This window comes from Triplophysa rosa, linkage group LG15 (genome assembly GCF_024868665.1).
Source record: "Triplophysa rosa linkage group LG15, Trosa_1v2, whole genome shotgun sequence".
In the NCBI taxonomy this organism is placed as follows: Eukaryota; Metazoa; Chordata; class Actinopteri; order Cypriniformes; family Nemacheilidae; genus Triplophysa; species Triplophysa rosa.
In genome coordinates this window covers 15,226,524-15,250,858 of record NC_079904.1, presented here as the reverse complement: position 1 = coordinate 15,250,858, position 24,335 = coordinate 15,226,524, and the positions used below count along the sequence as shown (strand labels likewise).

Genomic DNA, 24,335 nt, shown 5'->3' with positions numbered 1-24,335 from the left:
ATCACAACGAGTGCTTTATTGATGCGCTCAATCAGCGAGCGAGGCTGACAGCCCCTAAATGGCTTATTAAACATTGATAAGGAAGTCATCCCCAGACAGTTCCAACTGATGAACGTTCAGAGGATGAAGGAGAAGAAAAGTGGGGGTGGTTCGGCCGGTTGCAGGAGGTAAAAGCATAAGGACCCCGCCCAGGGTTAATCCATTATCCAGCACCAGCTGCCACACGCTCCCAGCCCCCATCAAACCAACCATTTACTGGCAGCTTCCTGCTGAGCCGCTCACTGCCAGGCAGACTAGCGGCGGGCGCGTGCCTGGATCCCTAGTTGTGGGGTGAGCTGGTGTGATTTCATTCATTTAGTGAGGAGGACACAGGTTAAAGTTAGGGACTGTGGAGATCTCAAGGGGGTTCCTCTGGGAAATGGGATAATTCTCTGTTTAAAAAGGTCAGCCAGTCAATGATAAGTGTTGTTGGTAGGCTTTAGGTCTAAATCTGATCTGACACATGATAAGGCCTAGTATAACCTAGTAGCCAAGAACCCAGTGAACATATGCAATGGTTTCATAAATCAAGCATCAAAACAGGCAGGAAAACATGGATGTTGTTATGGTTCCTCCATATGAAATTTCAATCTTATGTAAATTGCGGTATAAGACATATTTCTCAAATTTTCCCCCAATAAAGCCAATTGAAATCTCACCCTTGTGGTAACGGGTCTATGCATTATGCTGATGAAATTTATTTAACATCCACACTTGATTTTACATTCAGCATCCACAGTCACCGGTAATGACTCTCTCCATTAATGCTTTTTTCTCAAGTAGAGATTTCTGCAGAACAAATCAGCTAAACAACTTCCTCGTATTAGTCATCCACTTCTCCTTCTGTGTGCCAAAATAAATTTACATGACACTGAGAAAAGCACAATATAACCACATTATTACCATCATCCTTCCGCACCCATCTAGCTGTCAGACGCATGTATGAAGCTTTTGATGTGTTTTGATGTCACTATTAAAAAATATACTTATGAAACACATAGGGGCGGTTTCTCAGACAGGGATTAGTTTAAGCCAGGACTAGGTCTTAGTTAAATTGAGTTATTAAAGTCGTTTTTAAAAACAAACTTTACAAAAAAAAAACATTACTGGTGTGCATCTCAAGACAAAACAATCACACTGCTAGATTTTAAGATATATCAGTGCAAGTTGTTTTCGATCAAGACACCTCTAACATTTAAGTTAGTCTGGGACTAGAATTAAGCCCTGTCCGGGAAACCGCCCCTGAATGTTTAAATTATTAAAATTAAATTACACTGCCAATGTTACATGTTTGTATCTAATCAATATTTAAAGATGCAATGCATTACTTTTGTCTCTCTTTCGCCATCTCTGTTTAAGATGTAAAACTGCAGGTTAATTAACATAAAGGGCGATTTGTGGTTCTACGTCAGACCTGCAACATTTGGGTTTTTATTTACACTTGTGCGTTGTTGTCCACGCCAACATGCAATTACACGTGCAGTAGGCAGTGCCCACAGGCATGTTGCTGTAATTATTAAGGCAATCGCCAAAGAAGACGTGGCTTGTTGCGTACACTCTCGGATAAGCATTTAGCAGTGATAGCTGAAATTAGACGGTGACTTTTTGGTACAGCTTGAATTGTTATATACTGTATATACGTAGAAGAAATCATTTATTTAGATAATTCATTCGAAAATGCATATGAGTAAAACGAAGCATTTTTTTGACCTGAGGGAGGGGTTCAAGCAGACCAATCACAAGTGGTTGCCATCCGCATAGGGTCTGCATAGAATTGAAGCGTTGTTACATTTTTGCAGAGGTGTGCGTCAGGCCACGGCGTGGGGTATGTGGCTCTGCGTAAGCTACGGCATAGTCCTGACGCAGAACAATAAATCGCCCTTAAGTCTTGTGTATACAAAATCCCAACGGCTAGGCCTGTCGCGATAGCAACTATTTGTTTGGTGATTAATTATATCAGAAATACTTGCGATAGTTGATATTATTGTCATTTTAGAAATATTTTATGCCACTGATTAAGTAATGACATAATATTGCAAGTGCACCCTTTTACAGAACAAAGACCTTTTAATATAATATCTGGACATTGAAATTGGAATGTAAATAATGACTGGAGTGTAAATATTTAAAATAAATAAAACGGACACTTCCAGCCATCAATTATAATTGGTTGATTTACGTTACAAGCCAGTATGATGAAGTTTAGGGTAAGCAGATCCCTTGATATGTGAACTCTGGAGAGGGCAGCACGACTGTATGTCATAATGTGGCCGCACACACTTGCCCAATTGAGCAATGAAAAGCAATTTCTCTTTATCTGGAACAACTTTTCCATTCGTGAAGTGCCCTTCAAAGGAACAAAAACTCTGTTTGAAATCCGTCTAAGGTGTATTCATACATGTGACATGTCATATTTAACTTAACTGTCTGTAAGACCTCTCTCGAGCTCCTAAAGCCGCTTTTGTTTTAATCAGTTGTGTTGCTGTTTTTGTTACCTCCGTACATAACCTTGATGGTTACTATTATGAATCTGTGTAAAATAAGAAGAAAGGGTTAGAGAAGTACACTGATTGTTTATGTACTTGCTCAATAACTAATTTTAACCAAAAAAAAGTTACAGACTGCAGCTTTAACAAATTTTATCAAATGTCACATACAGATTCAGCATAACAGTATGGTGCATGTATTCTTAAAAGCAAGCTGATTAAATCTGAGCATTATAGGCAGTTGACTGCACACAACCATCATTACTCAGCACTACAAAACTACGATGGCTTCTGCTGCTTGAATAATTTTAACACAGGGTCATCATTTCAACCCCATTGAAAGTTAGAATAACACAAACATTATGTAAGACTACAACATTTGTCAACTGATCCAGCAATAGATTCCAAAAGAGCCAAAATGATTTACAGACATTAAATCAGATTCCAGACCTGTGTTACACAATAATGAAGATGTAGAAGGCAAAAATAAGCGCAAACAAATCTGTTGCCTCCCACCACTAGTGGAATGATGGTAACAGTCACCAATTGGATGAATGGGTCAGTGACTTTCCAAAAAGACAATACAGGGTGTCTCAGGAATGGAGCCTCTGTGTTATTCTTTCCTCAGCTGTTGAGGCAGACATTTACGTAAGTCACATCCATCGTGTACCACAAGGTGTTTCTTGGAGGGAAAAAAAAGAAACAAAAACACTTGTGTCCAGTCCAAATAGTACTATCATGCAAACTAGAAAAACGGCACACAACCCAACTTCAATGTTTGGATCTGTAACAGAGAAAACATCACCAAAATCTATCTCGTATTACACAGAAAGCTGATCACATAGTCGATCGAGAGGAGAAACTTGAGCAGGTTCATTATATCCAATACTTAAAGTCAGGTTTTCAATAGAGCAAATTTGATTCCTCTGAAATGTTCAGAAAAGTGGGTTGACAGTTTAGTGCATCTGCAACATGTCACACAGAGCAGGAAAGAATGAACAGCATTCAGCTGGAGTTCAAATATCCTCCGGGGTTGGCACGTAACTAATGAGGATCCCGTCCGTGTCTTTTTATTGTGAAATGTTTTGAGGGAGTGCAGGAACATGCTTAGCGGTTACAACAAAACAGCCACCGTATGTGGGCGAGTCAAAGAGCTTGGGGCTGAAGAAAAACATTTATTGGAGCTGTTCGGGCATGACAGATCTAAATCTGTGTGATGGAATGACCTTGGATGGGAAAAGCCATGTTCACCTTTGTTCTGGATTAAATCAAAAAGAAAAACCGTTGGCAAGAACAATGACGTTCCAGTACAATTTGTGCTTACGATCCTTTAAAAAAACACATTTACAAAAGGTGCATGTGTCAATGTATGACACAACACAACTAGACATTAGGGCTGGGCGATGTGTTTAAAAAAATTATCGATAATCGACTTTAAAATCATCACGATATCCGATAATATCAGGTGTATTTGACTTCATGCAACGTTGCGCAGACGATCGGCGTACTGATGTCATATGCTGATCAATCTGTGGGTACGAACCGGGAGGGAATTTGTTCCGGACCCGCCAAGTGCCAAAACAAACACGCACGCAGGCAAGACTAGGGATGGGTATCATTAAGATTTTATCGATATCGATACCGATATTGCTCATCGATACCGGTACTTATCAATACTGTTATCGATACTACGCTCTATAATTTGATGTAAAAACACATGACGTGAAAAGATTGAATGATGAAAAGAACATGTTAAGTTTCTTTATTACAGCTGAGCTTTAGAACTGCAGTTTACAAATGCTTCTGAGCAAACAGAAAATGCCACATAACATGCACTTACGGCACTTAGCATGTGCATAGGAGCACATCATAATGTAATTCAACATATTTACTTTACATCACTATGGTTATTTGGCTGGTAGACCATATTTCTTTTTACTTTCTGGTTTTAGGTCTACATAAATTTAAAAGGATCCCTGGGTATAGAGCGATGTATGGCTTAATATATGAACAATGGCATTGACTTTATAATTGTGAAATAATGTAACTGTCACAGTATTCGTAAACTTTGAAAAAATATTTTTACTTGGAGGCCGCCTTTTTTTGCGTCAGAATCCGTGATGTCAAATGGTTGCGACCTAAACCTGTTCTCTTTCGCAACAGCGAAGCACACACGTTTTCCATATATAACAGTAAAATATGACACGTAAAACATAAGATCAAATATACAAACACACAGGGACAGTAGGTGGCGGTATGTCCTCTTGACACAAGCCAGCCTGCCAGCCATAAAAGAAGAACGCGTTCAGTATTAGACGTCTGTTCAAGGTGAGCGTGCATTAAATCATAGCTTTAAACTACCGCCTTTCAGACATTTAAGACTATTTAAGACATCAGCATCCACCATAATCGTATACTTTATACATTATGAGAATATACTGATAAACACAATAATAATGCTTGCGGTTTGGTTATTTATTCTGTATTAGAGCACACGTGAATATTAGCCCCCGTCAGCTAATGACCGAGGGAGACAATAACGTTAGGCTACTGATGCTGATAAATCAACATCAAAAAGTCAAAATCTGGATAAAATGCATTGTATAATGGCTAAAACATCGTGTATATGATAAATTCGAAATGATTTTGGTTATTAATATGCATGTTTGTGTTGTTTCTGACAAACAATATTAAAATGTAGGAAAATACACCAAATAGCATCTTTATTTTCTTTCCTTCTTCTTTTAGCATTATATAAAAGGAGTAGCGACAACAGTAAAGGACGAGAGAGAACCAGGCCTGGACTTTACGTTATGTTTTATTATGTGTGAGGCATTTTACTTTCGTTTTGTTGTTTGTTTATTTTATTAAAGTTTTGTTGTTCAACGTTCGCCGGTTCCCTCCTCCTTCTTCCTTGCTGTGAACATTGTTACATATATATATATATATATAATATTATCCTACAGAACCTTATATTTACTGAAGAACTGATTAGTGTGTCTGTGTTTAGTTTGGCTGCCTAGCTGTGCGTGCAACCAGTTTACATCATCGAAAAAGAATATGGCTGCCTCCTTAGGTTAAAATGAGTATTTTTTAATGAGTAATTTAGGGTTTTTTTAAGAACTGAAAATATTTGATGTGTTTCTAACAACAAATGCTAGTAGTGTAAGGCTATTACAATGCATTACGCCATACATCTCTCTATACACCGGGTTCCCTTTAAGTACTATTTTCTAAGCAAGTAATATTTTTTTAATTATATGTACAATTTTTTATAATTTTACTAGCACATTTACTTCAATTTACTAAAGTAAGTAAATGTACGCCGAATTATAAAAAACAATGATATAACTTGTTCTCAAATTAAGGACTTTTATTTTGACAGGTTGCCGCAAAGGGGTGTTTGACGGAAGCTTCCTAGTTGTGAAGAGCGGACGCTGAAAGCTCTACAAGCGCAACCATACCACTCTTTCACTCATAAACACGCAAAACAAGCAGATTACAAATACAGCGCGGAAATCATATTGCCCTAGATATCACACATACGTCGAGCAAACTTCGGCCATTAGGACATCATTCAGGGATGGAAAATGACAGGCAGCAGCCTCTAATTCGCCATTTAACACCCGAATACACAGAGATAAAACAACGCAAGTATCGATAACAGTATTGTTTGTCATGAAGCTTATGGATACTCTGGTATCGACCCAATTATGTACCGGTCCAAAAAAGTACCGGTTCTCGGTAGAAAATGTTGTCGCTACAGCCCCGCGAGTGTGAGGTTTTGCTTTGCCGATGCAGCTTGTCTTTCTCTTGGTCTATCTGTGCAGCGACCGGCAGAAAACAGCAGCTCATTCAACTGACCGAACAAATGGCGTTTCCAAAATTCTGTCACTGTTACTGACTGCATGGGCATATGAACATTAACGTTCATGCTAAAGCCTATATCGCATGATAATGTTATAACGCGTATTTTCAATTATTATCGATTATCGTCTGGTATCTGTCTGTTGTAATCAACATCGGGATATTTGCGAGACATCATCGATATACGATCACATCGTCCAGCCCTACTAGACATTGGCCTAGTGATGGTCATTTTTATTTTTTCCTGACCATTAATAAATCATTAACTTGTAATAATAAAATGTCAAATTACAATTTAATTTAATTAAAATGTATGAGTGTCTGTGAGCCATTAAAACACCCAACAAAATGTTTTCTAATAGTAAGAGGTTTATTTTCACAAAATATTCACAAAACAGTAGATAAGCATTCACAGATTGTTGAGACATAATGAACTATTTAAACTAGAGATGCACTGATATATCAGGCCAGTAATCTGTATCGGTCGATGTTCTCACACAATCAGTTATCGGCCAAGTTTAAAAACAGCCGATGATCAGGGCCGATATAACCTGTCAATCAAATAAGGACAGGAAAATGCAATTGATTTGTGCTCTGTATATAGAAAATGTTCATAAACATCACCAGTTTGATGTCATTATATGAATTAATAACTTCCTTTTAAAGGGGTCATATATGGCACGAATATGTGTTTTTCTGTGTCTTTGGTGTGTTATAAGTTGTCCATGCATGTATTAGACACGTAAAATTGCAAAAATTTAAGTGTCGGAAGAAAAGATGCATTCTATCTAAAAGCGAACGCTCACCCAGACCTGCCTGAAACGCCTCGTGTAACCACACCCCCACAAATCTACGTCAGTTCGTGGTATGATTTGACTAAGACCGCCCAAATGTATATGCAAGTATGGTGGGCGTACCTGTCAGTACAATTGCTTCGGAACCTGATTTTCCAAATATGGAAAGAGGCGTTACATTTCCGTCACACGCTTGCAGTATTCGACCAATCACTACGCACTGGTAAACTGGCCAATCATAGCACACCTCGCTTTTCAGAGACAAAAATGTCAGAAATGTCCATCGAGTAAACACCCACTAAAAAATGTGTTGACACAGGAAAATGTGAACACAAAACAGAATACCATTAATTGACTCTCATAAAGCTCATTGATTAGTCAATTAGGAAAATATATAGTTTCACAATGCTATGTGAGGCATGCAAGACGAGACGTCACAGACCAGGCTTTAACTGAAGCACGAGAGAGCCGGACAGCTAATCTGTGTCATGCTTGCGGCCGTAGGTTTAAAAGCGGGGAAAGACAGGGGGAGGGGAGATCGCCCACACATGCCTTGTGTTGGGGGAGGATATTAGCAGGAATGAAAGGAATTCTCCTCAGTCCAGCCAATGCTTTAGGTCAGGTGACTTCAATTCCCGAGGGACACCAACATTGTCACATCGTATGATCCTCTAAAGCATTACTGTTATAAGCTCGAGAGCGTGTGAATGGCAATGCATGAAAACCCCTCGCTCTGCCTCTTTCGTGCATCCAGCAGTAAAGATCTGGGCTGAACACCATTTGTTTTGAAAGGCATTCCTGACACAAGCCCTGTCCTGACTCTTCTCCTAAAGCATGCGGAGTACATGTCAGAGTGATATGCGTCAATTCAGGGTGGCCTTCGTTGATGCCTCACACAGTATAGACCATTTGGGCATATGGTGCTTCAAAGCCAGAAAAAGCTTGTGTTCTGGACAGAGGACATACCAGACATTTTCAATGAAATAGGAGTTGCAACTCATTTCCTCCTTTCAAGAGTAAAGCGTAACCCAGGGCTGGACTTGTCTCAGCCTAATTATTGAAGACTTGGGCCATGTTCACACTTGACTTTCATTTTTGAAGCTGCTAGCATCTGTTTTACATTATAATCCTATGGAGGTCCCGAGCGCTTTTTTAAACGCCAGCGTCTTTTTCTGCAGCTCAGACAACTTTTGAGGTTGAAAAAAGCCCCTGAAAAAAAATGCCCTGTCAAGCATCTTTTTCACAGCTAACCAATGACAGAGACCTGTCATTTCCATAACAACATGCGAGGAACGTGATTGGTCGAGAAGGCTCAAGCTTAAAAAAAAATGGCGGCCAAAACGCCCAATGGAGCATAGTTAATTAATAAATGTAAGTTTCATTTTCACTTTCAATAACTTCTGATTGCATTTCTTGTGAGAAATTAGTATTGTAGTGTAGCGAGGAAGGCGGGGCGAGAGCCATGGGGCGGGTAAGGCGGGGCCTCACGGGGGAGCTCGGGAGCATAAGAGGACGAGCGACCGGACCATCGAGAGAGCGGACCCGGGCCCGGAAACAGTTCAGTTTGTTTATGTTCGTGTGGCCGGCAGTCGACCGTGAGGTGGCTGCCGGCCTTTTATTTGCTGGATTATTGTTTATTTATTTTGATTAAAGTTTTGTGAATGTTCGCCGGTTCCCGCCTCCTTCCTTCCGTTTTATTGAGCTTTGCTACATGTAGTTTTTAAATATGTGATTGGTTTTTGAAAAGAGGCTCTCTGTTTATAATTCAAATACACTTCCGTTATGCTGCCTGTCTCTCTAAGCTGATTTCGTGCACAATTGCTCTCTTTGAACATTGCCGGCTGCTATTTGTATCCACAACGCTGCGAGCTTTTTTTTTTTAATAAAAAAGTGCCATTGTCAACTTTTTCTTGTCAAAAAAGAAGTCAAGTGTGAACAAGGCCTTAGAATTTAGGAGCATCTTGAGAAATCACTTTCGATGTTTTTTTTGTTTTGTTAAACAGACAAGGACACTGCGTTCCTACAAACATTATGAAACTGGACTGTGAATCCATTTACTCTCTTCTTTGGATTTTAAGTGACGATTTGTCTTACTAGCTTCAATATCTGCACATTAGTGTTGTCAAAAATATCGATATTTCAATACATATAGATACTGAAAAATCTAAAACGGTTCCAATACGCATGTCCCACGTATCGATACCAGCTGTTCACGCTGTCTCTCTTTTTTCCGACAGTGAGTTGACACACATTGCACGTGAACGCAGTGACAACACAGCCCCGCCTTCTCACACAGACTTGACTCGTTTGCGGCAGTTAAAGGGGAACTCTGCCCGAAGATGAAAATTCTGACATTAATTACTCACCCTCAAGTAGTTTAACATCTCTAGGACCTCCGTTTATCCCCAGAACACAAATTAAGGTAATTTTGGAAGCTTTCTGACTCCTCCATAGATTGCAACCAAACTTCAAAGTGCTGAAAGTGCGTAAAGACATCGTAAAATAGTCCATGCGACTCCGGTGGTTCAGTATTAATTAATATAATGTAATGAGGATACTTTTTGTGCGCAAACAAACAAAACTAACGACTATATTCAAAAACTTCCTGATTTGAGTGTTAGTTTCCAGCGCGCGTTCCCGAGAGCCACACGACAGTGCATCCGGTGTCAGCATCGCTCGACGTATGCTGGTTCTGAGGTAGAGCCTGTGTGGTCAGAACACGCATGCGTCGAGCGATGCTGACACACACTCGTTTACGCTTCCCATGTTTACCATAGCGATCTATGCATGTGCGCTGATCAATAATTTCATCCACTCGTTTCATTTGCCCTGGTTAAACATTGCTTATGTTAGTATAGAGTCTCCGCAAACAGTTCTGTTTAATGCACGCGTTTCTGTCTTTATGTGCGCTCATCAATGATTTCATCCACTCATCTCATACAACTTTGATTTTAAATAGTAAATGTATTAGTAAAATTAACATTAGATTAACAATTAATAAATAATGTAAAAATATACCTCATTGTCTAGTCTTGTCCAATTTAACTTTAAATAAAATTTAAAAAATTGAGGGCCTTATTTTTATGGCAGTTTTCCCTGTGGTATCAAATATTAATATTTTTTTAAGTATTGAATCGAAGTTAGAAATTACAGTATCGTGTAATTCCAGTAACACTACTGCACATAACTTTGCATTCGCGTACAGTTGACTTGTGCTCCACTTTGATGCATCATCAACAATCCCTCAACTGAACTTTTAATAAAAATGAACGACTTTTAATAGTTTTGTTGCTTTAAAATGCCGTTAGTGTGTGTGCAAACCAGAAACTCTTTCAGTCACAAGACTGAAGAGGCTAGAACAGTGCGTAAACTATAAAATTAACCGTCTAAAACGTTGAATTGTTTACTATGGCTAATTAGCATATAATTCCTGATCTTGCTGTGCTGAGCAGCAGTTTATTGCACGACATTATGAGGTTTCAAATTAGGCAACCCAGAACGTTCTCAAAAAACTTTATAGTTCAGCTTAAAGATGTTTCCATTAATGAGGATGATAATGTTATTTAACATATCCTACAGGCAAAAAAGAAATGCTTGGCAAGGCCTTTAAAACAGTGTGTGCATGTCAGAACTACAACCAGGAATGTCCTGAAAATGAGACAAACAAAAAACCTCAGCAGGTGCGAGACTTAAAGAGTTGCAGAGCTGCAAAGCGCACTGGCGTATTAAAAGAGGACACGGCCAAAACTTGAGCTTACTCTGTTCAATCCAAGCTTACATTGCCGACCCTACAAATTTTCCCTTTTTCTCTGGCACAGTAGCAGCTTCTTGTTTCTGTTTCGACACACCACTTTAGTCATTTGTTTACAATGTAAACTATTAGAGAAAACAGTAGTCCATGTATGGTACATTAAAGGGATAGTTCACCCCAAAATGAAAATTCTGTCATTATTTACTCAATATCTAGTCATTTTATGTATTACTTTTTTCTGCAGAATACAAAAGAAGATATTTTGAACAATTTGAAGAATGTTGGTAAATGAACAACGGCAGTACCCATTCACTTCTATTGTATAGACACAAAACCAATTCAAGTCAATGGGTACCGCCATTGTTGGGTTACCAACATTCTTCAAAATATCTTCTTTTGTGTTCTGCATAAGAAAGAAAGACATACAGATTTGAAATAACAAGATGGTCAGTAAATAATGACAGAATTATTATTTTTGGGTGAACTATTCCTTTAATCAAATTGTGTCGTCACAGGGATCCAATGGACATTCTCCCGGAAAAGCATGGCAAAGCAAAAGAAAGAGCCCGCCCACGAGCCAACCGACGAGCGAGACCCACTTACCATAAAGATTATCTGCACTGCGTCAAGATGGGCTGCGCTGCAGCTCGTTACTCTTGCGATAGTGAAGTTTAGGTGTGTCTGTTTGTTCACGGCATTTCAGTGATGGATGTTATATAAATGGTGGATATAACACTGGATTTGGAGATCGTCTGAAACTGATAGATCGCACAGTCCCAGTGCTAAAAGATGCCGGACATGAACTGCACGCGGCAAGTCAAACTAAGTCATATGTCTGTGTTTTGGTGGCAATCGGCGTGTACATGCATAATGTACAAAACACGAAGGGATGATGTGATGATGTGTTGCTTGCTCGTGTTGTAGTTACATCCCACTCTCCACACTAGTCCCACCTCCAGTGCCTCCAGTGCGTACAGCTGTATCTCTCTTTTATAAATTTGATAAAACCAAATACTTATCGAAGACACGACATATGCAATACTACTGTATAGTAGGGGTGTGACGAGACCCGATATGAGAACACAATATCCTCACGCAATTGGCATGATGGGCTTTAAAATGCTCTCAATTTCATCGCATACGTTCCCTAAATTTAACCTGTGTGACCTAAAAATATATTTGGGAGCATTTGTGCGAGTGCACATTTTGTTGTGATGTGACCTGTTTTCATTACTGTACAGAACACGCTACTGCACAATGTATGTGCGGACTGTGGGCAACAGTGACTGGCCCTGGCATCCAATAGTGCTGGGCGATATACCGGTTCGTATCGAATACCGGTGGGTATTTTTGTTATGATATGAATTTTTAATATACCGCATTACCGGTGTATGTCGCATAAACAATGTGCGGAACGCGGCGCAGCGCGACACTGTTTCAGTGGGGTCCCTTTACACTGTTGCACTGTGACCGGCCATTCACACAGAAATTCAGAATGAGTCTTTCTATGCCGCGGCACTACTTTATCATAATTTTTCTGTATAAACATGCGCTAAACGGAGGCGTTTGGATGTTTGCGTGCGTCTCGTGCATGAGCAGTAACGTTACATATTTCTTTCCCGTCGCAATGGGAGCACGCACCTCGCAGCTGAACAGCAGCACAAGTGTAACAATTGCAAGTTCACATTACGTTATATTAAATATACTCACAAACAAACATTTTCAAAAAACGATCGTGTTCCCCTCATATCTGCTCAATATAAGCATATACTATGATGTGTTTTTAGTTTGAACTGTTTCTCTATGTGATCGCTTTCCTCTCACATATCTAATTTAAGCCTTTGTTTTATGATTAAAAAATATGATTTCAGGAAATCATGAAGCCATTGTGACTATGTAAAACACAACAGACATCACATGCATGTTTTAATACAATTGTTACTATTTTGTTTTCAACTATTCAACTATTAATTTTTGGGTGGATGCAACTAAAGCCCATTGCACATTGAGTCCGAAATTTGCGTCCGAAATTTCCGCACGTTAAAAAATAAATACGACCTCACGTTGTGTCAATCACATTTACACACTGCCTCCGATATTTTCGTCCGTCATAAAAAAATTCGGACCGGGTTCGATTTTCTGCATTTTCGCATCCGTATCAAGCATTTTGAGTGGCCTTTTATAACAATTCAGAGACACTGTACAAACGAGAGACAAATACGAAAAAACGCATACGAAAATTTCGGACTGTATGTGCAAAGACCTTAACTCTTGAAGTTGGGAGCACCAGTGCTTCAAAAGAAAAAAAGTTAATTTCGAGCCCTGTTCTCTATTTATTTGCTTAAATATTATGTATGCAATTTACCTTCGCTTGCTATTCAGTTGTTAAAGAAGTCTAAACTTTCTCTCGCGTCTGCAGCGCCTCGTGCACAAGCATGAGTGTTTACGGCTGTTCACGCTACCAGCAGCACTTTGGGAGCTCGCAGCGCGCGACTGATCAACATCTGAGCTGACTGTACCACAAGTACAGTATAGAAATTGCAAGTTCACATTACGTTATTTTAAATATATTCACCGGCAATCCTCTTCAAAAACAGATCATCTGTCTCTTATTGCACATATCTGTGCAATGTAAGCATAAAACATGATGTGTTTATGTAGTTTTAACTGTTTCTCTGAAGGCCATGAGGCATCAGTCAGTGGAGGAAGGAGGATTTACATTGTGATATGGCCACCTCTGCTAACACGAGCAGTTGAGCACCATGCAAAAGCATGTAGAGAAAACAGCCACAGCTCTTTACTAAAAGTTGTGCCTGTTAAGAAAACAAAGCATATTTTTTGTGCAATTACTGCCTGTCAGTTGAGTTTGTGGCAAAACATTTTGCAGTATTTACATATTGTTTATTACTGCGTAATATAATTCATTAAAAAAGAAATTTAATTTGTTTCATAAAGTACAATTTGATTTTATAATGAATACATTCTTAGCATTTTGTTATTTTAAGGTGAATAAAAGACTAGTTTTCCCTATATATTTCATCATTGAGGATTTCTTTAAAAAAGTCTAAAAATCTCGTCTTGTGTCATTCTCGTGAACCCAATCTCGTGTCTCGTCTCGTGGGATAAGCGTCTCATCACACCCCTACTGTATAGTCACTCAAGATTAATATGAGATTGGCAGAAACTGCCTGTGATAAGCCATCATTAAAGATGGTTTCTTATATGGGTCCAACAAGATCAGGACCATCTGCATTTCATAAAACCCAGACATGCTACTAGTTACTTTGACAGTTACTCTACAGTCACAATGTACACATGTCCACTATAGATTAATACAAGATGTGCTTAAGAGGAGGATCTATGAAGTCCTTACTTATATATGTCTACGTATTCAGACTATAAAGGGGAGGTATTAATCGAAACACAAAGCACTACACAACAGTTGGCAGTTGACATAACAGCAATCTCGACTCCATTTAACTATGCAGCCCTAGTTTGCTGGTATTAGTTATTATTGCTGCAAAAGTAGGCTAGTCAAACAGCATCTCCCACCAGTGAGAATGTAATGCCCGACTGGTGTAAACAAACACAAGTGCGCTGTGTGCAGCCCAAAATGAAGATTCTACATCACAAGGTCAAGGTTTTTCATCACATTCTTTTAAGAACCTTCTTTTGAAATCAAGCGGTACGGAGGAAGCTCAAGAGGGCAGAATCCTCAGTTTAACACCCCTGCTGCAGCACAGAAGGCTTGACTAGAGGCAGCTATGGTGTTTGAGGCTGGCACTGATGAACAGCGCTGATCTCAAGTGCAAATGCCAGCTGGGAAGGCAGGTAGTGTTTGCGCAGCCTTACTCCCTACTTTAAAGGGCTTAAACACAATAGAGAAGCATAACCTGCTTTGCAGCTTTGTTAGGATAGTAGCGTGAACTGTATATGGTACATTGCAGCTTGTGTACAAACGAAAATCTGGGTGTGACTGATAGGGCATGGCTAGCAATGGAAAGGTCATAAGTTCGATTGCATTTATATTTCATTAGGGCAGAAGATTTTTCTAGGGATGCACCGATACCATTTTTAAAGATCAAGTACGAGTACTGATATTTTTTTCTGGTACTCACCGATACCGATACCTATAACCGTGCAGGGCTTGACATTAAGCATTGTCATGTGGTTGTCCTTAGGACAAGTAAATTTGTCATTCACTTGTCCGAGTACAAAAATTACTTACCCAAAAATAAAAAAAATATATTTCATTTGAATTATAATATAATATAATCAATATAATTGTTTCGGATTTAGATTGGTCAAATTTGCTTCTAAGCATTTTAACTAGTGTCTGCTTTGGCCGCCTGAATTTGGTTATAGGCCTACTCTCTTTGACTGCTATAAACCAAAGGCAAGCAGTAATTATTATTAGTGTTAAGGCTGTAAGTTAACTTTTTTTGCACATAACACTGGTGCTAGAGAGGTTTAAAGTTTGGTAGCACAGGCAGAAATGTGCAAATGTAGTTCATCATGAATAGGCAGATACTGCCAAAAGACATTCATGTTACATACAGATGGATAAATTAGGGCCATATCATTTTTAGATTACCTAAATTTGTTTTAATATTTCTAAGTTCTGTGTTTTTCCTTTTTTACTATACAATAGTGGTATATTTGTCCACATAAATTACTGTAGTATACTAAAGTATTTACTATAGTAAACTGCAGTAAAAATTCTTACTATATTGTTTTTGAACTTTACTATAGTATACAGTGTTTATCAATTTACTACAAGGGCACTACAGCATTTTTTGTCAGAGTGTTCAATTTAACGAGACTTTTATTTTGACGGGTCTTCGGGAAGACACTTGAGTTTTTGTGTGTTTGCAGATAGCTTCACTCAAACAGTAAAACGAAAAATAAACTCTCAGAGCAACTCTGGAGATGAAGTTCATGTGTTCATGTCCTCATACAGAGCAGACGCAGATAAATCCTCGACTATCACTCATGTTGTATGTTAAACTGTGCACATAATTCACTCAGACACGCAGAACAGCCAGATGACATTTAAATAACAGGATTCCGTGTCCGCATGGACTCAGTGCTGTGCGCCATTGATTATTGTCACACACGAACAAGCACAAGCACAAGCACAACCACGACAAACGCACTTCACACAAACATGCAGCTCTCTCTAATGCACATACTCTTATTATTCTACATATGTCGCACTGTTTTTTTTTTCCAACTTGTCCTGTCGAGCAAGTAAAATTCTCTCTCACTTGCCCATACAAAACATTCACTCCTCCCGGACAAGCAGACAGGCGTTAATGTCGAGCCCTACCGATGCCTGTATAATGTACAATTATGTTAATAAACCAGTATCTTACTGCCACATTTTCTTTTTTTCTTTTGTTTAAGTCTACTTAAATTTAAGTTCTATTTTTTATGACAAGTAGCAAAATTGTACTAGCACATTTACTTCAGTTTACTAAAGTAAACAAAATACTCTGTGGTCGAATTATAAAAATTCCAAGGGGGATGGTGAGGTAAAATGTGAGTGAATTATGAACTTGTTCAAGTTAACCGGACTTTTATTTTGACGGATTGCCGCAAATGGTGTTTGTTTATGTATTCGTGTCCTCGTGCAGTGAAACGCTGGCGCTGAAAGCTCCACAAGTACAATGCTTTCAGTACACGCAACCGCACCACCCTTTCACACACGGTAACGCAAAACAAGCAAAATACATATTTAAACAGCATCTGAATATTTCGTTAGCTGTTAAGCGCTAATTTCTTGTTAGGAAATAATACATTTGCCAGATTCCGTGTCATTCCGTGTTGCACAGCAAATTCTGTTTTTTATGCCTGAATTCCTCGTTTCTGTCCGTGTTTTCCGCAAACCGCATTGCGGAAAACATACGGCTCTATGTATATCACGTGAGGTAGCGGTCTTTGGTATCGCTGTGTCATTACGAGTAGGAGTACATGAGCTTGGTATTGGGCTGATACCGATACTGGTATCGGTGCATCCCTAGATGTTTCTCAATATATAGACATGATTTTGTGTTCATATAATGCAAATCAATGGAGAACAATATTGTTTGGTTACCAACATTCTTCCAAACATCTTTGCTTGTGTTCTGCAGAAGAAACTCATACGGATTTGAAATGACATAAAGGTGAAAAAATACATTTTGTGTGAACTATCCCTTTAAACATGTTCTTTTGGATAAAAGCATCTGCTGAAGGCAGATGGGTGGATATGGGGACTCCAAAAAGCCCTGCCTATTCTATACAGGGTGGAGCGTGGCGTGGTTACTTGGCCTTTAGCAAAACATCATAACACAACATTGAACATTCGCTGTTGTGTCCTTCCCTGTGAACACTCCACAAAAGTGGCTAGTCGCTATAGCAAAATCTGTCCAAATAGACACAATAGATTAAAGTGCCCCAAGCATATGTCTTTCACTTGTAACAATGCTGCCAAATACAATACGAAATATCAAATTGCATATAAACTAGTCGGAGTGGTGCAAGTCTGTGCATCTAGCAACTGTGACAACATTGAGCGCTCACGTCAAAACCTGCCAAGAAGGGTAAATACTGGCCGTTGTGTTTATTCGGCTTAATCCTCTCTTTGAATTAGTCTTCAGTCTGCTGTCATGGAGGAAGTCAGGCATAAACACCTGCATACTGCTCACTCTATCGCCCACTGAACTTGGCAAGCCAGCTCATACCGTTATGTAGGGCTGCAGCTATCGATTATTTTAGTAATCGAGTATTCAACTGATTTTCCATCGATTAATCGGGTATTCGGATAATAAGTACTTTTTCTTTATTAAAGAGCAACTCTAAATATACAAGAGAAAATAAGACAAGTCTCTTAAAATGAACAACTAATTTGTTTCCTTTTTAGAAAAATTTACATATTTATTGCTGAAATTGCACACATTAATATCTGTGAAAACTAAACTCATTTAGTACATTAAATTGCCATATTATATTCAAAATGCATTATAGGCCTAATACAAATGTATAAATAAGAAACATTAATAAAATATAGAAATAATAATTTCAAAGGTAAACAGCTAACTTCAGCTTATGCATGATGAATTTAGTTTATCTAAATTAGTTTTAGTTTCTTTTTTTACTATTAAATAGTAATATATTTGTCCACATAAAAATACAGAGTTAACCGGACTTTTATTTTGGCAGGTCGTCGGAAGACGCTTATTTTTTAGTGTGTTTGCTTCACTCAGTAAAATGTTCTGAAATAAACTCTCAGAGCAACTCTGGAGATGAAGTTCATGTGTTCATGTCCTCATAAAGCGCAGACACAGACAAACATGTAGCACGTTAAACTGTGGAAAGTTCATTCACTCAGACACGCAGAATAGCAAGATGGCATGTGTAAATAACAGGATTTGTCATCCACTAGTCTGAATCTAGTTTTATGGACTCAATGCAGCCGGAAAACAAGTTTCACTCGCAAAATAGACTAAAACTAAGTAAAATAGCAGTTCACCATTTCAATAAGCTAATCACTTATTTATCAGCATGAGAAATACGTGTGAGCGTGTGAACAGACTAAAATGCGTGTGTCTCATGGTGAATGCGTGAGACTTAAGAGCCCTGTAACATGAACAGAGTTTAGTGGGCTGTGCGTTAGTAATAATGGTCCGTGCTCAGTATGTACTGTAGTTAAATGGATTAAACAAAGCTTCGAGGCAACAAAAATTGCCTCAATGATTTTTTGTATTCGAATTACTCGAGGAATCGTTTAAGCCCTACCGTTATGCCACATCTATGAGTTCACACGAATAGGACTCAGTGGGATCTTTTGAAAACCTGAGGAAATCAATATTAAAGTCTCATGTTAGCTTTGAGGCAAATTATATGCTTGTAATCCAAAATGTTGACAAATGTGTTTTTATAAAGGCGCGTCGCGTGTAAGGCAGACGGTATAAAGGTATAATATGTAAATCACAACAGATGTCTCTATTCCATGTACATGGCAGTATGTAAACGAGTGGGTGTGGCAACCTTACTAGTCTTGTCTCCTGCACCTAAGATCGAGTGTCGCAGAAGTGATGAATCTTGCAGAAGGACAAAAACGCACATCAAACAAATCCCAAGCAGGAGGCGGAGCTTATTATACAACTAAATGAAAGTATATATCGTCATCAATAACTCCTTTATATAAGGTATAGGTTTTTTTTATTACATCACTAACCCCTAAACACATTCAAAGTCTCTTTCAAGAAGAACCTTGAAGTACTGTACAAAACAGATTTTTGTCCAATCAAATGCTTCCTAGAATGAGAATGCCCCTCCACCAATAACAAAACTGCATTAGACTAACAAGTAGCTTACGGCTTTGAGGTCCTACTGGCTATTTAAATAAACCAAAAAAGCAGACACGTCCCTTAAACTGGCAAAATAAGAACAAAACTGCAACGATTAATAAGCGTTTTGCTTCTTGCAAGAGGTCGCTAACTTATTTGGAGATATAAAGTAATAAATTCATAACTAGCCGAGCTTGACTTCCTGTTATGCTCCTACGGATAACAAAATGGATTCATGCACAACAACACTAATTCAGATTCATTAGCATTTCTTGTGCAACACCATCCAGGAATTTCTCCAGTCTGAGCTCGTCCTCGCAGAACTTGGAAAACTGCCCTAGCGAGACGAAATGGACTGTGAACTAACGGATACAGTCAATACCAGTATGTGTCATGGTCAATATGTATGTCGGCGATAATGAGGTGTAAAACTCATACTAGGGATCTTAGAGACAAAATGTGCTTATAACTAAAAACTGAATATGGCTTTTGCAAAATTAGTTGGCATCTGGTGGCCAGATGAAATTAAACTATGGAACGCCTGAAATGCTTGCTGAAAAGTAATTTAAAGATCTATGCTTAAGAGACACTTATAAAGAAAGAGCAACCACCCTGCCAATAGAGCACTTAGAGCTGTGTTTAACCAGTACATACATGATAATCATTAACATCCACAATCATAAGAGAGCGTGTGGCCTACCAACACTGTAGTAAGACTGAACAGTTTACGACTGGAAAGCGGGTCATACTACAGCTCACTCACAGTGATGGGATGGATGTGAGGTGGCACCTGCTCGTGACGGGTTTCTCGAGGACAGTGGCAGTTTTAGAGGAGCAGACACACTGGGGTGTAATCTCATTACTGACGTCAACCAAACACTCAGGACTGAATCCAGTAACTATGCTGGCCAAACCGCAACCAATGCGACCAGGAAGGGTCGGACAAAAGGACTTCCCACCTTAGTTCCTGTTTCTCTCCGGTTTACACTTTAATCTGAATCTACTAATTTAAGAGATGATCACCTTAAATGAAGGATAGGATAATAGGTTTAAGGTATACTTTTTTGGTCAGTTTGTGTGTTCTCTGTCAAATCCATGATTTTGTGCCACTAATGCAATGCTCTACCAATTGAGCTACAGTAACAGCTTTACCCTCATGCAAATGTTACATACATGTATCCAAATCTTTGTTTTAGATTTACAAGAACCTGTTGGTTATATACCATATTCGAATGCATTTACTGGTGACTTTACCAAAATAAGCAAACATGAATTACACCCATGTTGATATTTTTGACATGGGGAACATAGCCCTACACAAGTGTCTGTTCAAACACACTTGAAGATTACAGGAGACATTCATTAAGTAAATGCCCTTTAAAAACTTACAACTGAAACAGTCACAATTAAAACGCGTTGTTAACCTCACATTGGTGAAGTGCATCTCTCTAGAAACATATCAATATCTGCTGAAGGGTATTGACGCTGCGTTACCACATGACATGAAGTATTGTTCCATCTACCAGGCCAAGAATCCCAAGACAACATCATGCCAGTCATTCTGACAAACATGTCTTACAGGGACGCCCAGTATTTATTAATTAAATATGCTCAAATAGTAAAACTTACCCCATTCCAAAAACTCAGTCACGTGTTTTTCCCGTTTTAGGGGAGAGTTGCTGCACTCGTTGTATAAACATATGAGAATATCCAGCAGCGTCTCCACACTTAGCGACTTCTCGTTCTTCTGATGGCCATCCAGCAGCAACTGCTCCAACTTCTTCAGGCGCACCTTTGCAGACATTTTCTACCAATTTTGCGGCCCGACCACCACTCCCAGATCCAGAAACGATTAAAAGTAACGATGTTCAAATGTAATACAACGGAGATTATCGTGCGCCCGCAGAGCAACAAACAGAAACCGTATTTATGGCGTGATTGATTTCTGTGGAGCTCTGAAGTCCCAGACTCCAACTGCTAGCCAGCCATCCAGCTAGCCAGCTAGCAAAATGTGCCCAACATAGTGCTCAGATAAACGATGATCTAAGGCGCTCGACCCCGCTGTTGTGCTCTGGTGTCCACAGTTTCCACCCCCTCCTCAGTCTCGGGGCCCTGTCGGCTCCATTCGCCTTAATCCCGACAAATCTGTAACATTACTTTCTCCACTTTGCTTGATGTGTCGGGGCTTTTTCTCCCGTCGAATCTCAGGATGACCGGACGCTCATTCCGATCGGCTGGAAATCTCCAATAATAAACTTCCTAATGAAGAATTAGACACCTTTAACCTACACAAATGAGCACCCCAAAACTGGGAGTGGGTGCTTTATCAAAAAAGTAGGAGAAACCTGGCGTGCTAGCCGGTGTGGCTCTCAGTGAAGCCGAATATGGCTGCATTCGTGTTCAGCCATCGTTCTGCGCTACCGAACGAACGAAGAATCAGGATTCCAGACCCGGGGATAGCAAAGCCCCGCCCACTCGCACCGGAAGCGTTGGGATATATGACGTCATTGTGTGATTGACACCGGGAGCAAGCTTGCGCTGACCTCATCAGGAGCTTGGATACACTGAAAGATCATCTCATTGTCAGACTTCATCTATGTACATGTGTGTGCTTGAGTTTGTCATGTGAAATACTACATGAAACTGATCACATAGGCAAATCATTGAGGAGAATTTACAAATTACTCGAATTGCAGTTTTTGTCTGTGTAATTGCAGTTTTGAGCAAAGTTATTGCAATCTTAATATATAAAATTAAACGATAATTATATGTAATAATTGTAATATACAGACATCTCAGTAATCTTCCGTTTCAAAAGTATTTTCGGTTTTCATTCAGTAAATTGATCTTGAGGCATGAGATATATGCTGATATCTGGAATTAGGAATGAAGATTTTATCAGAACTGCAACAAGCTCATAACAAAGCTGTTTTAAAACATATCTGGAATTACATCTGTCTCAGGATAAAGGATAAAAACAAAGCATTGCAAAACGCAAGTGTCAAATGATACAATCATTGGACATGAATAAAAAGTGCTGACCTCCCGAACAAAGTTCAGGTCACCTGAAGTGTAAGGAACACAGAGACCCTGACCTCTTACCCTACAGCAATTACAATCCAACAGTGTAATAACTGCATTGGCATTCATTAACCCATTAGTTTGTGCCCTTTAGCCATCATCACTGCAATCTGTTCTCGTGGTTCAAATATTATATAACCAGTATGACCAATAGTTTACTTGTTTATTTCCGTAAAAATCTTTACTGAATATTTTCCAAAGAGCATATTATGCACAAAATATAATACTTTAATGTGTAAGGTAAAACATTGATGTGATTCCTTAATATATAGACTGCAGTGTAGGTTGTCATTTAGACCGATTTTTTAATGCATCACATGCATTCAAACCTGTAACCCACCCAACGGTACCTTCAATGCCCAGACTCCAAGCATCACACTGTAAATAGTTTGAAAACATTGCCCTCTTCTGGTGAAAAGGAACTGGCGTGTTTTCGTCTCTAAAATCCTAGCACCTCCCACTGAGCTTTTTTCTCCAAGAAGAATTGCACAAAGCTTTGGGAGGCAGAATGGTTTTAGCGCATGTTCAATACTTTATAAACAGCGAGTTAGTGTCAGGACGGATTATTTTGACTGCCTCTTACCTATATACAACAGTGCAGATGTGTTGCACTACCTCACATCTGCACTGTAGTATATTTCATTGGTTTGCACTCTATCTGCCATTACCTATCTTCTTTTTAAATATCCCTGCTTGTAAAGTTGTATTTTACATATATATATAATCTGTATTTATATGTATTTTTTATATATATTTTTATTCTGTGTTAGTGTTATTTGTATGCACCATGGGTCTGAGAGTAACGCAATTTCAATCCTCTATATGTATATACTGTACATGTGTCAGAACTCACAATAAAGCAGACTTTGACATGACTTGACTATCCTGGAGAGTTTGGGGGACACACTAGCTAAGAAAAATGGTTACCCTGGAGAGCTTATTTGAACACTGTGCTTTTCCCTTTTTTTTGTCTATATTTCCCAGAGCCTTTGTGACTAACAAAACAGACCACATGCTACTCATTCACTGCATCTTGAATGTCATGCTTTACCTTTCGTTCCTCTCATCCAATCACCCTCAAGCATACAGCCTCTGTTGCCAAGCAATACGAATTCACAGAGGGAAGTCCTTTCTAATATATAAAAGCATTAGACAGCTCTAACTGTGAGCTGCTAAATATGGGAGTGGCAACCTTTTTAATTGTTTTATTTAACTTCAACAAAACAAACCAAAGTACAGAAGTGCACATAAAGAGAAAGCAGATGTTAACATACACTCACCTAAAGGATTATTAGGAACACCATACTAATACGGTGTTTGACCCCCTTTCGCCTTCAGAACTGCCTTAATTCTACGTGGCATTGATTCAACAAGGTGCTGAAAGCATTCTTTAGAAATGTTGGCCCATATTGATAGGATAGCATCTTGCAGTTGATGGAGATTTGTGGGATGCACATCCAGGGCACGAAGCTCCCGTTCCACCACATCCCAAAGATGTTCTATCGGGTTGAGATCTGGTGACTGTGGGGGCCATTCTAGTACAGTGAACTCATTGTCATGTTCAAGAAACCAATTTGAAATGATTCGAGCTTTGTGACATGGTGCATTATCCTGCTGGAAGTAGCCATTAGAGGATGGGTACATGGTGGTCATAAAGGGATGGACATGGTCAGAAACAATGCTCAGGTAGGCCGTGGCATTTAAACGATGCCCAATTGGCACTAAGGGGCCTAAAGTGTGCCAAGAAAACATCCCCCACACCATTACACCACCACCACCAGCCTGCACAGTGGTAACAAGGCATGATGGATCCATGTTCTCATTCTGTTTACGCCAAATTCTGACTCTACCATTTGAATGTCTCAACAGAAATCGAGACTCATCAGACCAGGCAACATTTTTCCAGTCTTCAACTGTCCAATTTTGGTGAGCTCGTGCAAATTGTAGCCTCTTTTTCCTATTTGTAGTGGAGATGAGTGGTACC

General features: G+C 39.2%; 1 protein-coding gene across 7 annotated transcripts in view; it reads right to left on the bottom strand.

The window, feature by feature from the left end:
• cdc42bpb (CDC42 binding protein kinase beta (DMPK-like)) overlaps positions 1-21,710 on the bottom strand; it is an 84,792-nt gene extending 63,082 nt beyond the window's left edge. For 6 of the 7 annotated variants that reach the window (XM_057352310.1, XM_057352311.1, XM_057352317.1 and 3 more), the window contains exon 1: positions 20,900-21,710. In XM_057352310.1, the coding sequence (XP_057208293.1) occupies positions 20,900-21,074 (175 nt within the window). In that variant the 5' untranslated portion in view covers positions 21,075-21,710. The remainder of the gene's footprint in view (positions 1-20,899) is intronic. The other variant, XM_057352318.1, reaches the window with a different exon arrangement.
• Positions 21,711-24,335: the final 2,625 nt, after the last annotated feature.